At 44.8% G+C, this 15073-nt stretch overlaps 1 protein-coding gene across 6 annotated transcripts in view; it reads right to left on the reverse strand.

The window, feature by feature from the left end:
• LOC143805813 (leucine-rich repeat and fibronectin type III domain-containing protein 1-like protein) overlaps nucleotides 1–15073 on the reverse strand; it is a 797917-nt gene that overhangs the window by 208985 nt on the left and 573859 nt on the right. Inside the window, exon 1 of one of the 6 annotated variants that reach the window (XM_077285499.1) lies at nucleotides 2601–2651. The exons of 4 other annotated variants lie outside the window; for them this stretch is intronic. In XM_077285499.1, coding sequence (XP_077141614.1) covers nucleotides 2601–2609 — 9 coding nt within the window. In that variant the 5' untranslated portion in view covers nucleotides 2610–2651. Of the gene's footprint in view, nucleotides 1–2600; nucleotides 2652–3844; nucleotides 3917–15073 lie in introns of those variants that run through there. One more of the 6 variants, XR_013221332.1, reaches the window with a different exon arrangement.

Here is a 15073-nt window from a genome sequence, read left to right on the forward strand (position 1 = left end):
AATCAAAACGCCAAAATTATGTTTTTTTGGTCGCCGCGACATTGCATTAAAATGCAATAACGGGCGATCAAAAGAACGTATCTACACCAAAATGTTCATTTAAAATGCCAGCTTGGCATGCAAAAAATAAGCCCTCACCTGACCCCAGATCACGAAAATTGGAGACGCTACGGGTATCGGAAAATCGCTCAATTTTTTTTTTTTTTTTTTTAGCAAACTTTGGAATTTTTTTCACCACTTAGATAAAAAACAAACCTAGACAAGTTAGATGTCTATGAACTCGTAATGACCTGGAGAATTATGATGGCAGGTTAGTTTTAGCATTTGGTGAACCTGGCAAAAAAGCCAAACAAAAAACAAGTGTGAGATTGCACTTTTTTTGCAATTTCATCACACTTGGAATTTTGTTCCCGTTTTCTGTTACACAGCATGGTAAAACCAATGGTATCGTTCAAAAGTACATCTCGTCCCACAAAAAATGAGCCCTCACATGGCCATATTGACGGAAAAATAAAAAAAATATGGCTCTGGGAAGGAGGGGAGTGAAAAACGAAATTGAAAAAACGGAAAAAGCTCCGGGGGTGAACGGGTTAAAATTATAGACTGTTCATGACTTTGCCAGTGGGCAAACTCACAAAATCAGCAAGGGATCAAATACTTATTTCCCCCGCTGTATGCCCTCTGTATATTAGTAGCCGTTCCCTTGATCATCAATAAGAGTTATATACTTTGCAGCCGCTGTGAGTCACAGTTTGAAATTAACTGATCCATTTAGTGCTTTGACCATACTAGCCGTAGACCGATGTGCCCTCAAATTTGTAAAATAAGGCAACTTTAACCTGTAATGCCTTTCACACGGCTCCATCTGAGCCAATTATAAAGCGCCACACTGCCAACCATTCCAGGGAAAAAGGGACAAAGAAAAAAATAAATCACAAAATCTTCACAAAAGATTGAATGCCATTCCACCTTTCATGAATAATGATGGCTAGTAGAATGTTCTTTTGAATGCTAGCATACAAGCAGGCTAAAGGTTGTCTGCCTTAATGTGGCTCTCCACCCTTTACTATCATGTCCTTTTAAATTTTCAACTTTTTGTGCTGATTAATTTTTTTTAACATATCTGTATAGCGGTCAGTGCTCTGAGCTCCAAATTACCTGTAAAGAATGAAAAAGTTAATTTTCAAAATGAGCTGTCAATTGTGTGAACATGAAGAATAATACTATATCTGGTCATTATATGACTTGTATCCAGGGGTGCAATGACCTAGAAGGTGGTAACCAAACCGGTGGAGGAAGGAGACCTGTCGATGCAAGCACTACTTTCAGCTGGATGTGTGTCCGCTGACGTATATTCAGTTGAAATGCATTGCAAAGATGAGATCTACTGGCTCCCTGCACAGCTATACGTAATAAAGCCAGCAGCCTATCAGAGGCCGGAAGGTGGCGCGGACGTCACTGCACCACGCACTTCACCTGGTTATGGAGGAGAAAGAGGACTCTGCTTGTCATAGGAGCGGGGACATACTATAAGAATCTTTTTTATGTCTATGGGAAGAGTGCCAGGACAGTAGACATTAATATAGTATTGGGGTTAGGATGGGAAACATTATTACAGTATAGGGACCACAACGGGGAACTTTATTATCATATGGGGTCAGTTTGGGGGACATAAGTACTGGAGGGGGCTAGATGGGGGACATTATTACTGTGTAGGGACACTAATACTGTAAGGAGGCCAGAATGGCTGACACTGTTTACTCCACAATGGGGGATTTTAATAATATTCCCCGTTGTGGTTCACGAATTATTAATTTATAGAGAATAAATTAGGACTTTACAACTGTATCAAGGCATTTGGATGTGATTACCGTGTGGGGACAGAAAAAGTGTACATTACTACTGTAATGATGCTACTGGGGAAGAGGAATTACTGTTCTATTTGAGCACAAAAGACGGACATTGCTACTGCATGGGGGCAAAAAGTGGACTTGTATTGGGGTCACAAAAGAGAACATATGCATATATACTGTATGGGGAGTGTGACAAAGTCACTGGAAAAGCGTTGGAGTGGAGATACATTTCACTGAGATTATTAGCATCAGTGATTTGAAACCCAGAAGTTTGCTCCAGCACACTATGTGTTGAGAGGGGTTAATCGGTCATTTTGTGGGCTGGGTTTTTGTGAGCAACCATAGAGGAGGTGGGAGGTTGTCCACCTTATCTCCACTCCAGGGTGTTGTCTGGGGTTTAAATAATCGGCCTTCTGAGGCATTCAGTGTTCAGTGGGGCTGGAGAGAGGAACTCCACCGCTTTGGGAAAAGCTGAACCAGTGTGTGGTTGTGATCCAGAGCGGGCAGACCCCAACAACAACATGGACTGTGCTGTTTTGTTTTTCTTTAAGCCAGAAAGGCCATGTTTATTTTTGCGAACTCTGCACTGTCTTATGCAGCATCTTTATATAAACCAGTGTGAGATATTCCATCACTTTCTGGTGGAACTGGGATGATGTCAGCAAAAAACCCACAAACAATCCTGTAAGCAATTGAATGTATAACGTTATTGCCCGTATTTTTTCGCGAGACCAATACTATGCTTACATCATCCATCTCAGGCGGTTGTTGGAATCTCCTCCAATATTTTCATTTTGCTATTGTCCCTTCGGAAAAAAAAAATGTCTAAAATTGTTACACAAATGATTAATACCCATTAAATATCCTTAAAGGAGTAACACGGCTTATAATGAACGGAATCTTATAAGGATCATAATAATCAATATCTTCCCACCAGCACATTAATTTACCATTGATTATAGAATAGCATCATTCCTCATCCTATCTGAAAAGAAAGCGTTTTCTTGAGTTGTTTTCAGTCGAGAGATCGATCCTCCACCAGAGATCACTGCATGCGATGAATTGCTTTCTATGTTTGTGCGCTCTCCCTTATTTCTGATAATTGGATGTATAGCAGTTGTGTATATTCGTTATCTCGTCTAATTCTACAGTCATTTAGAAAGATCACTAGTTAGTGTAAATATGACCTTATTAATTATTAAAGGAGTTGTCTTGTGTTCTTTAATGGGTAAAATAGCAAAGTGCCTGTAACAAATAACTTTGCAATTTACCTCTTATTAAAAATCCTCTCCATCCTCAAGATCAGAGAGATTTTTTATTTTATTTCTTACTTCTTGATTTTTGTATTACTGTTGCATTCCAGAAGCGATTAAGAATAAGTGCAGTGTGTACAAGCTCTTTCTAATAGAGCTTGTAAGCACTGCTCTGAAGCTGCATGGTGCATGGTTAGCTCCTGATCATTGCAGTGTCTGTGCAACTGCACTCCTCCAATGCTGCACAGGCAAAGCTTCCTCATATACCAGCATTGGGGGGCGCACAGTTCTGTTCAGTTGTGGGGTGATCCTGCTAGTCTGAACTGTCAATAGAGCAGGAGAACACCGCTCCCTGGCATGCAGGAAGCCGATAGGCTGGGAAGCGATGTACTCCTGCCTTAGAAGAGAACAACCCTTTAATATATTGAGGAAAGGGGAATTTGGTGGCACATCCATCCGATAAAACCAATTTTCTATATTTAGATTTCCATTAAAACACGTGGATCCATGTGATGAATTTAAAACCCTTTACACGTTCCTTGCACAACTACTGCAGCAGGTGCGGTGAGCTTCATATATATTTTCTTCTTTACCCTTTAATATAGTATTTTTTCATCTGCTACTGACCTATTAATGTTCACATCATCCTTATTGGTGCTGGAAGACACAATGACTGTATCACTGGTACTTATACATCCATATTTACATAGAAAGAAGCTAGAAATATACGTTCCAACCCAACAACGCATTACCATCATGGCCCATGGATTTCAGTGTGAGCAATGTGATGCTTTATTTCCATCCGTAGCTCTGTAGAGAGATGAACAAGAGAGACTGAGTAACTGTAAGCGAACACTGCCATCTGCTGGATGAAAGTGAAAGTAAAAAAAGAATTGTGTTAGCAGGAACCAAACTGTGCTGGGAGATTTGCAAAAAAAGTGAATTCGCCCTCTGAGCCTGATCAGGTAACACATAGGAAGGACTTCCTGAATATAAAAGGACTGGCCAGGCTGAGAAGAGCAGATGGCTCTAGAACCTGCACCAAGGCAGGTTGTATGACTTTGAGGTGGGCTTGCAGCCACCATCGCCTTGGAAGGGTTCGAGAGCGGTCAGATGCCAGAGAAGGCCTGAGTTGTGAGGGAGATCCATGCCCTGCTCCAGTTGAGGCCTGGGATGCAGACTACACTGGTCAAGTACCGAAGACGAGAGCAACGCTGTTCAAGACATGGAACCCAGACAACGCCAGTCAAGAGTCGAGGACCAGCATCAGTTTACCAGATCGAGGTGATGCCTGTCGGCGGTCAAGCACCTGAAGAATACGTGACCAGAGACTCTCACCTCAGCTGGTAATCGGAGGACACAAGTGAGCAGGGCTGTTGTTTCAGCACAGACTCACTGTACCGGGTGTGGGGAGAGAGGAGGCTGCAGATGAGACGGGGCTTGGCTGATGTTAAAGCAGCCCAGAAAGCATTATTAGACTTTGTTAGGGCCCAGAAATCTGCAAGGGTGCCCTAGAGACTGTCCCCACTTAGTACAGCATTTGTTCCCTTCCCGGTTAGACCAAGGTTGGACTGTAGATCCTGAACTGATCTTGAGGGCATATCTCTTGTAATGTACTAACCAAGATATCTCTATGCTTATAATTGCCTGTTGCCTGAAAATAATACAATGAATATTGTTCTTGCGCGATTTATCTGTGATAATAATCTTTCCCGCATTTAATCCTGTAAAGTGAATAAAATAGAAGTAGATTGTTGATCCTGCCTGTTGTCTCTGCTGTTCCTTCCAGATCACCTGCTTTACAGCTCCCCTTGTCAAAATCTGATATGGCCAAGTTACCCTAAACAGACACTACACAACTGTGTATCTATGAAGGGTTTATCCCACCAACATCATAGATAGACAGATGATGAATGTGTTATCGGTGGGTGTCCAACTGCTAGGACCCTCACTCATCAGGAGAACGAGCATCCAATGTCTGTCCTTGGGAATGGAGAAGCGTCCTCCTTGTGATTGGAGCTCCATTCACGTGCTTGGGTCCATGGGATCAGTAGTTCACATGCATGACCACCACTCTCATAGACAGCGAATGGTGCCATGGTCACATATGTGCACTGCAGCTCCATTCACACAAGGACATGGGATGCTTGTCCCCTGTTCTTGTGGTTGATGGGACCCCTGCTGATCAATCTTTTCCTGCCTATCCTATCACCCCTAACTTTTCGATAGCTCCTCAGACATCACTCCTTATATTAACCAGTAATTTTGACCTAAGAGATTGCATTAAAAAAACTGAGCAAAATCGATCTAATAGACAGCGGGAAGCTATTAGCTGCTTTTTAGGGGAAAGCTTCCCCTCATCTCCTGGGCTTTTGTGCTGCTGCACCAGTCGCACATATGCTATGCCCTCCTCTCACATAGGTCATTATTGAATCCCCCCCAAAAAAAACATATTTTAATATTGACCTTAATGCATTTTGGTGAAGCACCCAATTCTCACATTTCCCAGATCTACCTGCCGAGCGGAGAAAATGCTAATGGGACTGCCCTTTAAGGCAAAAACCTTTTTTTTTTGGTGCAGCATAGGGTTAAGGAAATTCACGTTGGCTCCAAAGCCCAACCAAAAATGGTTCTTATCTTCCTCTCCATCCTAAAACTCATTCTGAGATTTCCAGGTTTAATCCCTCGTTTAGAGCTGTAGTTTACACAATGGTTCCCCACTGCCTTCTTCTGCGGCTGAGGTGCCATGGAGCACTCTCGTGCGAGGAGAGGCGCACAAGCCGATCAGCCATGACGAGACGAGAGAGAAAAGAGCTGAGAGGGGAGAATCAATCTGAGCTCGGAACGACTGAATCTCTCTCCAGTGCCGCGCACAAAACCAAACCTTTTCTTTCTCGTCGGCTGTAGTTACCGCGCATTGTCTGTGGGCTCGCAGCCAAATTGTTTTACATCCATCAGTCACTGTGCGCAGCGCATGGGGAGCGGAGAAGTCAATCCACGGATCCCGTATGCGATCACAGCCCCCCTAAACCAATGCTCACGTTCTCAGCCACGTGCCTGTTCCCTGCACATATCTGCATGGCACGACAATAGGCAAATAACTAACAGGGAGAATTAGAGGACAATCACAATGAGGTCCCAGCCCATTGGCACCCATCCCAGAGATGGAATGTGGAGTTTTTGGACCCCATACACAATCAGTAACTGGGACCCCCACCTACCATGTGTTATGCTGCATATTAGAGATTGGAAAAATATTCCAGTTTCTGCCTCGACCCATTAATCTAATGATTTATAAATGATCTCTTGAATAATGAGGTATAAGGTCATTAGAATTATTATTATAAATAAAATTATTATTATTATTAGACCTCGTTTGTGGGAAGGTTGTCTATAGCCTATAGTAGTAGAATAATAACAATAGCCCCTGTCACATCTGTCCAGTACAAGTGGTTTTTTTTTGCTCAAATGCATATATTTGGGACCAAAAATCATGTTTGCATTTGGATTTCAATAAAAATGTTGCACTCTTTTGACTTTTACAAGCTATTTGTTTTTTACAAGCTATTTGTTTCGCTGCACATTTATCTTTGATGTGGTCTGTGTTCTTCAATCAGATGAGAGAGAAAAAATACATAGAACAGTTACAAACTCTCATCAGAACAAGCTCACTGATGGATCCTCAGTTAACTCATTCTGCAGCCAGTAACAGGCAGTGCAACACAGGGGTTGTAGAAGGCAAATGACACAACATTTGGAATGAAACCCAATTAGAAACAAAATATTTCTAAGCCTAAATTACAGTACATGTATTTAGGGAAAATAAATGTCCTTAGAGATGGAGATTAACTCCATTAAAAATGCAGGCTGAGGTCTCATTGCTTAGGATAATTTTATTCCGAGATCGTTTTAATAATGACATTGACATTACTGGTAGATATTTGGACTGTCCACTGGTAAGTATGCGCATTAGGTTGTATATCCAAAACTAGTGAGTAACATGGCGTGCATCATACAAGATTATAGCGAGCCAAGTACCTTATCACATCTAGCGGGATATAAGGAGATATCAGGTGTTGGAATAGACAGCAGTCAGATATTAGGGCGGCCAAAAAGCTCTAAAACCAGGATTACAGGAAAAATAAGTAAACAAAATAAACCGAGGTTCAGAATTAAAATTACACAAATATTACATAAAAAAAACATGTGGAAAGTCCCAAAAATACTTTTTGTGGAGCAGATCACCCTTCAGTGCGGAAAGCCTGAAAAGTTCCGCCATAACAGAATAGTTAATAGGACGACTATAGGACGCAGTCTGAATGGGCTTCAACTCACAAACACTAGAGAGCGGGAAGTTTCCAAGACTCATTCCCGAAAGCGTCGTCTGAGATAGACACTCTAAGGCTACGGTCACACTATCAGTATTTGGTCAGTATTTTACATCAGTTAGTTGTAATCTAAAAGCAGATGAGGAACAATAAGATGAAAGGTAGAATAGAAACACGTCACCAATTCTGTATTTTTGACCCACTCCTGGTTTTGGCTTACAAATGCTGAGGAATAATACTGACCAAATACTGATAGTGGGGCCATAGCCTAATCTATGTTTTCACATAGGAGCTCTTTTCATCAGTCTACTTATAATTCCTTATCCTTTATGGAAATAACACAGTGTATAAATTATAACAGCTCCACATTGTATAATATTGTAAAAACATTCATTTATTGAGAAACAAAAGTCAGACGTCATGTGCTAGAGCGGTCAGTGGTTAGCAAGCAGGTGTTCAAGTGGTCAGCAGATAGGTGTTTGTGGAGCGCCCGCTAGGACCGTGGGGTATTCGGTACCTTGCCGGTTTCATAAAGAGATCTGTCACGGCAGCAATGACCCGGTCCGTGGCCCTTGGCATCCAATAAAATATGAAAAAGGGAAATAGAGTATATGGGTTAAGTGTTCGTGACATCACCTCTGGTACTCGGCCAGGGATGGCCGACGCTGCTTAAAGGGGTCCACTGGGGCTGATGGTATTGCAGCAGAGTTGTTATAGCTCCTCACAGGTACGGCTTAGTCCCCAGGGATGCATTTGGTAAGGGATGATAGAAGGTGGAGTGCTGGAAAAAAATTGGAGGACACAGGATTTCCTGTCTCTTTACCTTTTACTGGTGAAATTGCAGCCCAGGGTACAGGTGATCTTTGAAATCTGGGCAGCCTGGAAGCAGTTTGGAATCCCCCTAGCCAGGTGGGGTTGGAAGCCTTCCTTTCTGCACTGAATTCTGGGTTCTTGATGCACTAGTTTTCCTCAAGTCCCTTTCTATATCTGTCCCTTGGGTGGACACTACCCGCATGGCAGGCAGCTCGAGCCTTTTTACAGGTGTCCCTTTCTCGTGGTGACTCTAGGCTCTAATCTGCTGCTGTGCCTTCGGGTGTCAGTTGTGGCTAGAAGACCTGCAATCTCCTGCCCTCCAGTTTCTGCTGTGGGGCATACAGTTCCCACACAACCTTGGATTCCGGTGTCCGGTTTCTTGCTCTCAATACTGGGAGTGAGCTCAATCGCAGCTCCACTCCCAGTTTCTCTCTCCTAACGTGCCTCCTCTCCCTTCATTGTCTCACACAGACTGACTAACTCCACCTCCAGACAAGAACTTATAGGGAAGCTACCCTGAAACTGGGTCTAGAGCTCCGCCTTCTGGCCTGGAGTCAGGAAAGTGTTGTATGCTAGTGTTACCTGCCAAGGGGATTCCTTCTCACTTCCAGGCATAGCATCACCCTCCCTGGGAGGTAGGCAATACCACTTAGACAAACGGATTCCTGGGGTGTCACATTTGAAGGGTCAGCAAACAGGTGAGGTGTTAGAAGGGTCATGTGTTAGAGCCTTCAACAGTCAGTTTTTAGAGCAGTCTGGTGTTCGTGCAGTCAGCAGTCATGTGTTTGAGTGGTCAGCAGTCATGTGTTTGAGTGGTTAGCAGTCTGGTGTTTGAGTGGTCAGCAGTCTGGTGTTCGAGTGGTCAGCAGTCATGTGTTTGAGTGGTCAACAGTCTGGTGTTCGGGTGGTCAACAGTCTGGTGTTCGAGTGGTCCACAGTCTGGTGTTCGAGTGGTCAGCAGTCTGGTGTTTTAGGGGTCAGTGATCTTGTGTTTGAGTGCCCAGCATTTGGGTGTTCTTGTGCTCAGCATGCTGGTGTCCGAGTACTCAGAAGTCTGGTGTTCGAGTGGTCAGTAATCTTGTATTCGAGTGCTCAGCACTCTGGTGTTTGAGTGCTTAGAAGTCTGGTCTTCGAGTGGTCAACAGTCTGGTGTTCGAGTGGTCAGCAGTCTGGTGTTAGAGTGGTCAACAGTCATATGTTCGAGTGGTCAGCAGTCTAGTGTTCGAGTGGTCAACAGTCCGGTGATCTAGTGGTCAACAGTCATGTGTTCGAGTGGTCAACAGTCTGGTGTTCTAGCGGTCAGCAGTCATGAGTTCAAGTCATCAGCAGTCTGGTGTTCTAGGGGTCAGTGATCTTGTGTTTGAGTGCCCAACATTTTGGTGTTCTTGTGCTCAGCATACTGGCGTCCAAGTACTCAGAAGTCTGGTGTTCGAGTGGTCAGTAATCTTGTGTTCGAGTGCTCAGCATTCTGGTGTTTGAGTGCTTAGAAGTCTGGTGTTCTAGTGGTGCAGTGTCAGACTAGAAAGGCGTCAGGGTAGTGAGGTGTCAAAGCATCAAAGCAGTCAGCTAATGCTCACAGGTTGCTCCCTTATTCTGCAGGTGGTAGCAGCTCAGTTACCTGTGTAGCCAGCGTAAATGCTTTTCCTTTTTACCCATCCATCTCCTAGTCTAGCCTAGCCCTCCGCTGACCCTTCTTCATGGGTATCTGAAGAGACTCATCTTGTTCAGAACAAGGACACTTTAAGAAATTGAATTGGTGCGTTATTGCATTATTCCACAAACCAGCTGTTTGGGCACCGCTGGGGTGCAGCAATATCTCATTTTGGAGTGTCAGGGGCCTGTGGTTTGATTAATAATGAGCATGGGGATTTATTCCAGGACCACACATGCAGAAGGCAACACAGAATTAAATATTCAGTATTCTGCTGATAAATCAAGGTGTTAGTATCCAGCGATCTGTATGGAAATCACAGGTGAGGATCTGCTTCCTAACGGCCACAAAATCCGATAAGTCAGTAACATTGACGAAAATCACCTTTACCGGAATTTAACAAGCAAGAAAGAAGTCATTCATCTAATTCAGTGTTTCATTTATTTAGTGACACAATTTATGCATATGCAATGTGTTGTGAGCAGATTTACTAATCCTAATATACAGACAGTGTAAATGGAGACGATGTGGAATGTGCCAAATTTATCACAATGAGTTCAGGTCTGGAAGCCCGCAGCCACGGACCGCGCATCACAGATGTTTGAATTTGGCTTTATATTTATATTTTGAACCAAATTTTAGCAAAGACACGTCACTCCCAGTGAAGCCAAACACTGTCTCAATCAGGGCATACATTCTGTTTTAATTAAGTATATGATTTGCAAAATTCCACCCTTAATTCTGACTAGATGTCCGGCATTGCTCATTTCACTTGTATTGAGTGTGCCCGTGCACGTCTGGTTGGCACGTGACCACATGCATACAAATCAAAAACTTGAGGTCACGCGTCCACCCGCTTTCAGTGCCAGAGAATCCTGACAGTGTGCGGTGTGCGAGACGAGGCTTCACAAGTCTACAGTCACATAAAGTGACTGCATACTTGAACCCAAAGTCTGGACAACCCCTTTAAGCATCACTACTTTTTTAGTTTGGAGAATCGAGAGAGTCCCAAAAAAAGATTTATGGGCTGGTTGGTGAAAGAATTAATTTATGGGCAACTAGTTGAGATAGATTAGGGTTTAGGTTTCTGAAATATGGTCATGGTTATGCCAGTTTCAACATGTATCATTTATCCACACAGTAGATGTTCAATATATGACCCCTGGAGGTCTAACTGCTGAGACAAGAGGCCCAAAGTCCCTGTGTGAGTTGAGTGGTAGTGATTAGTGATGAGCAAGCATGTGCTAAACTAGTGACTTCAGCGTATGTTTGAATCCCCTCGGCTGCATGTCTCACGGCTGTTTGATAGCTACAACACATCTGGTGATTACCTATTTGTTAGGCAAGCCCTGCAAGCGTGCCTGTCGAACAGCTGCGAGACATGCATCTGCGGGGACTCAAACATATTTTTCAAGGACGCTGAAGTCACTTGGTTAGCACCCGAGCAAGAGCGGAGAACACCTTATCCGAGCATGTTCGCTCATTACTAATAATGATCATGTGTGACCACCTCTCATATAGACAGTGAATAAAGCATTGGTTGCATGTGCCCACTACTGCTTCATTCGCGCTCTCATTGTCGTGATCCTTCAGGGTTCTGCCGGTTAGGCTCTTATCGATCATAGATAGGAGATATACAACGTTTATTCGATAACCCCATTAAGTGTAGTTAGCTTATTATTTTAGGGCTTCCTAAATTTTTCAATGGTAGCTGTCACCATGATGTTCATAGTCAAAGCTCCTTCACGACTTGTGTAATGAACAGGCAATTCAATCAGTTTCGTGTGGGTGAATTGCAGGACGCAAGGCATTTTGGCAGGTTTTACACTGTGTTGTCATGCGGGCATCAGAGAGAAGTGGAGCCATAATCCAGGTAACACATCTCTGGCTGCTGTGACTTCTGCTCTCAATTATCGGTGCAAAGGTTAATTGCATTGAAGTGGGAATAAATGCTAATATCTCACGCCGCCATTAATTGGCATACAGCCTGATCCCACCTATAATTATAGATCTACACTCTCCACGCTGCTTCGGCCCACGGATAGAGGTGACTATGGCAGCTATATTTCTATGCCAACAATTATCGAGACTGTCTCTGTAGGCAAACGCTGAAATGCACAGTTATGTAAGACACGGTCCAGACAACGTTTGTTTTTCCTCACGGTGATATTTTTTCATTTTCTTGACAGTTTTCAGACAAAGACGTATACAAATGACAGCAAAATGGTTTATAAGAAAATGTGTCAGTGCAAAAGAATAATAGAAGAGGCGATGTAATCAGCAAAAAAACATCATAAATTACCATAAGTAAGTTGACCCTGCTGAAAAGATGGAGATGCTTCATCAAATACTGACAGGAGAACAAAAAGAGTTCAACTAAACTAGAACAAGAGTATACATCAGTAGGATTTCACTGAAAGGGGTTGTTGAGCAAAATTGAGCTAATAGCAGTCAGCGGTCTTGCACACACACAAACTGCTCACCGGAGGTGCCGGTATACTAGGGGCTTATTTCAGCCGGGACCCTGAATACATACACACAAAACTCCTCACCAGAGGTGCCGATATTTTAGGGGCTTATTTCAGCCGGGGCCCTAAATACATGCACACAAGACCACACTGGCGCAAAGCACATAACATAGATTGATACTAGCGCATGGCCGTGCGGTCATGTGAATCTTTTATAGCTGCAGCAACTTCAGGACCTTCCCAGAAGGACCAATGGGAGGTTGCCACAGAACTTTAGCAACTTCAGGACCTTCCTAGAGGACCAATGGGAGTTGCTGCAGTACCTGAGCATGTGACCCTTGATCTCCAATGAGAGATCTTACACTGGGCATGCTCAGAAGGGGAAAAGGACTTCATCCCAAGACGTCTGCTCGCCGCTGACCAGTACTGGCTACAATGGCAGAAGCTGGAAAGGCAGCAGTAACCCATTGCACAGTATCAGACTGAGTGAGACGCTGGGACCGATGCCTCCGCTGAGCAGGCTCCACTGCGGCAGGAGAAGAATGGGAGACCGCAGCGGAGATGGCTCGAGATTCCCCCTGTGCAGAGGCGGGAACTCGACCTCTAACATTACCCCCCCTAGGGCCCCCTCCTCCTTGGACCTCACTACACTCAAAGGCAGCAATGAGCTACGGAGCCTGAATGTGCTCAGCAGGCTCCCAGGACCTGTCCTCAGGACCATAACCCTTCCAGTCCACCAAATAAAATTTCTTGCCGAGTACCACCTTGCACCTCAAAATAACGTTCATCTTGTAATCGTCAGTAGACAAATCCAAAGTCCCGGCAGATGACTCAGAAAACCGGGACATGTATACGGGCTTCAAGAGGGACACATGAAAGGTGTCGGTGATACCCAAGCATGGCGGAAGGGCCAGACGGTAGACCACAGGGTTAACCTGTTTGAGGACCTTGAAGGGGCCCAAGTAGAGAGGTGCAAACTTAGTGGACTCAACTCATAGCCTGATGTTATGGGCAGAGAGCCACACTAAGTCGCCGGGAGCAAAGGTCAGAGCGGGGCGCCGATGTGCACCGGCGGACGACCTCATTCTCTCCTTGGAGGTCCGAATGGCATCCTGAGTGCAGTCCCAAATGTCCCGTGCCTCCACAGCCCAGTCTGCCACCCTGGAGTTGGCGGAAGACACGGGCATAGGCACAGGAACCCGCGGATGCTGACCGTAGTTAGGAGGAATGGGGTCTGTTCAGTGGAGTCAGCTACGGCATTGTTCAGCGCAAACTCCGCCCACGATAGCAAGAATGCCCAATCATCCTGCCTGGCTGAGACAAAATGTCGCAGATATGTGACCAAGGTCTGGTTGGCCCTCTCTACCAACCCATTCGTCTCTGGATGATATGCAGAAGAGAGATTCAACTCAATGCTGAGAAGACGACAAAGCTCTCTCCAGAACCGAGACGCAAACTGGGGACCCCGGTCACTGACAATTTTGTCCGGCATACCATGTAGGTGGAAGATGTGTTTTATAAACAACGCTGCCAAGGCCCGTGCAGAAGGTAGCCGCGGAAGCGGCACCAAGTGCACCATTTTAGAAAAATAATCGGTGATAACTCAAATGATGGTGCAGCCACGAGACTTGGGTAAGCCCACCACAAAGACCATCCCGACCATCTCCCAGGGCCTGTCTGCCACTGGCAAGGGATAAAGTAACCCAGCTGGCCGTTGTCGAGGAGACTTATTTTTGGTGCAGGAGACACATGCCCGAATATAATCTCCGACATCAGGGACCATATGCGGCCACCAGTACGTCCTCACCAGCAGCTCAGATGTCCTCTTTGTCCCAAAATGTCCACCCACCCTGGACGAATGAGCCCAAGAGAGAACCTCTGGTCGCAAATTAGTACGTACAAAAGTCTTGCCCGGAAGGCATTGACTCTAGTGAAACCGGAGCTACGGTTCTCAGGCTCTCAGAAGGGACAATAAGCCGAGGCTCCCTTTCCTCCTCCACAGAAGACACAACGGAGCGAGAGAGAGCGTCAGCACGAATATTTTTCTCCCCAGAGAGATAATGGAGGGTGAAGTGGAATGAACCGGGAGAAGAACAAGGACCATCTGGCCTGACGAGAATTTAGCCGCTGGGCTGTTTGTAAGTACACCAAATTTTTGTGGTCAGTGAAGACTTGGAAGGGAAAGCGAGCCCCCTCCAAAAGATGTCTCCACTCCGAGAAGGCCAACTTCATTACTTGCAACTCACTGTCCCCGATGGAATAATTCCTCTCCGCTGGTGTGACGGTCTTGGAGAAGAAGAAGCAAGGATGCTTCCAACCATGAGCATCCTTTTGGAAGAGGACTGCTCCAGCACCAACGGATGAGGCATCCACCTCCAATATAAAAGGCTTATCAACATCGGGATGATATAGGATGGGAGCGCTAGCAAAATGAGACTTAATAGAAGTGAAAGCCTTGGAGACCTCTTCAGACCACAATTTGGGATTTGCTCCCTTCTTGGTGAGGGCTACCAAGGGAGCTACCAAAGTTGAGGATGAACTGGCGATACTAATTAATGAACCCCATAAAGCGCTGCACCACTTTAAGAGAATGGGGTTCTTGCCAGTCCATCACAGCCTGTAGTTTGGCAGGATCCATAGCCAATCCCTGGGCGGAGATAATATAGCCCAGGAAAGGTAAAGACTCCTGCTCAAACACACATTTCTC

This window comes from Ranitomeya variabilis, chromosome 2 (assembly GCF_051348905.1).
Source record: "Ranitomeya variabilis isolate aRanVar5 chromosome 2, aRanVar5.hap1, whole genome shotgun sequence".
Taxonomy (NCBI): Eukaryota; Metazoa; Chordata; class Amphibia; order Anura; family Dendrobatidae; genus Ranitomeya; species Ranitomeya variabilis.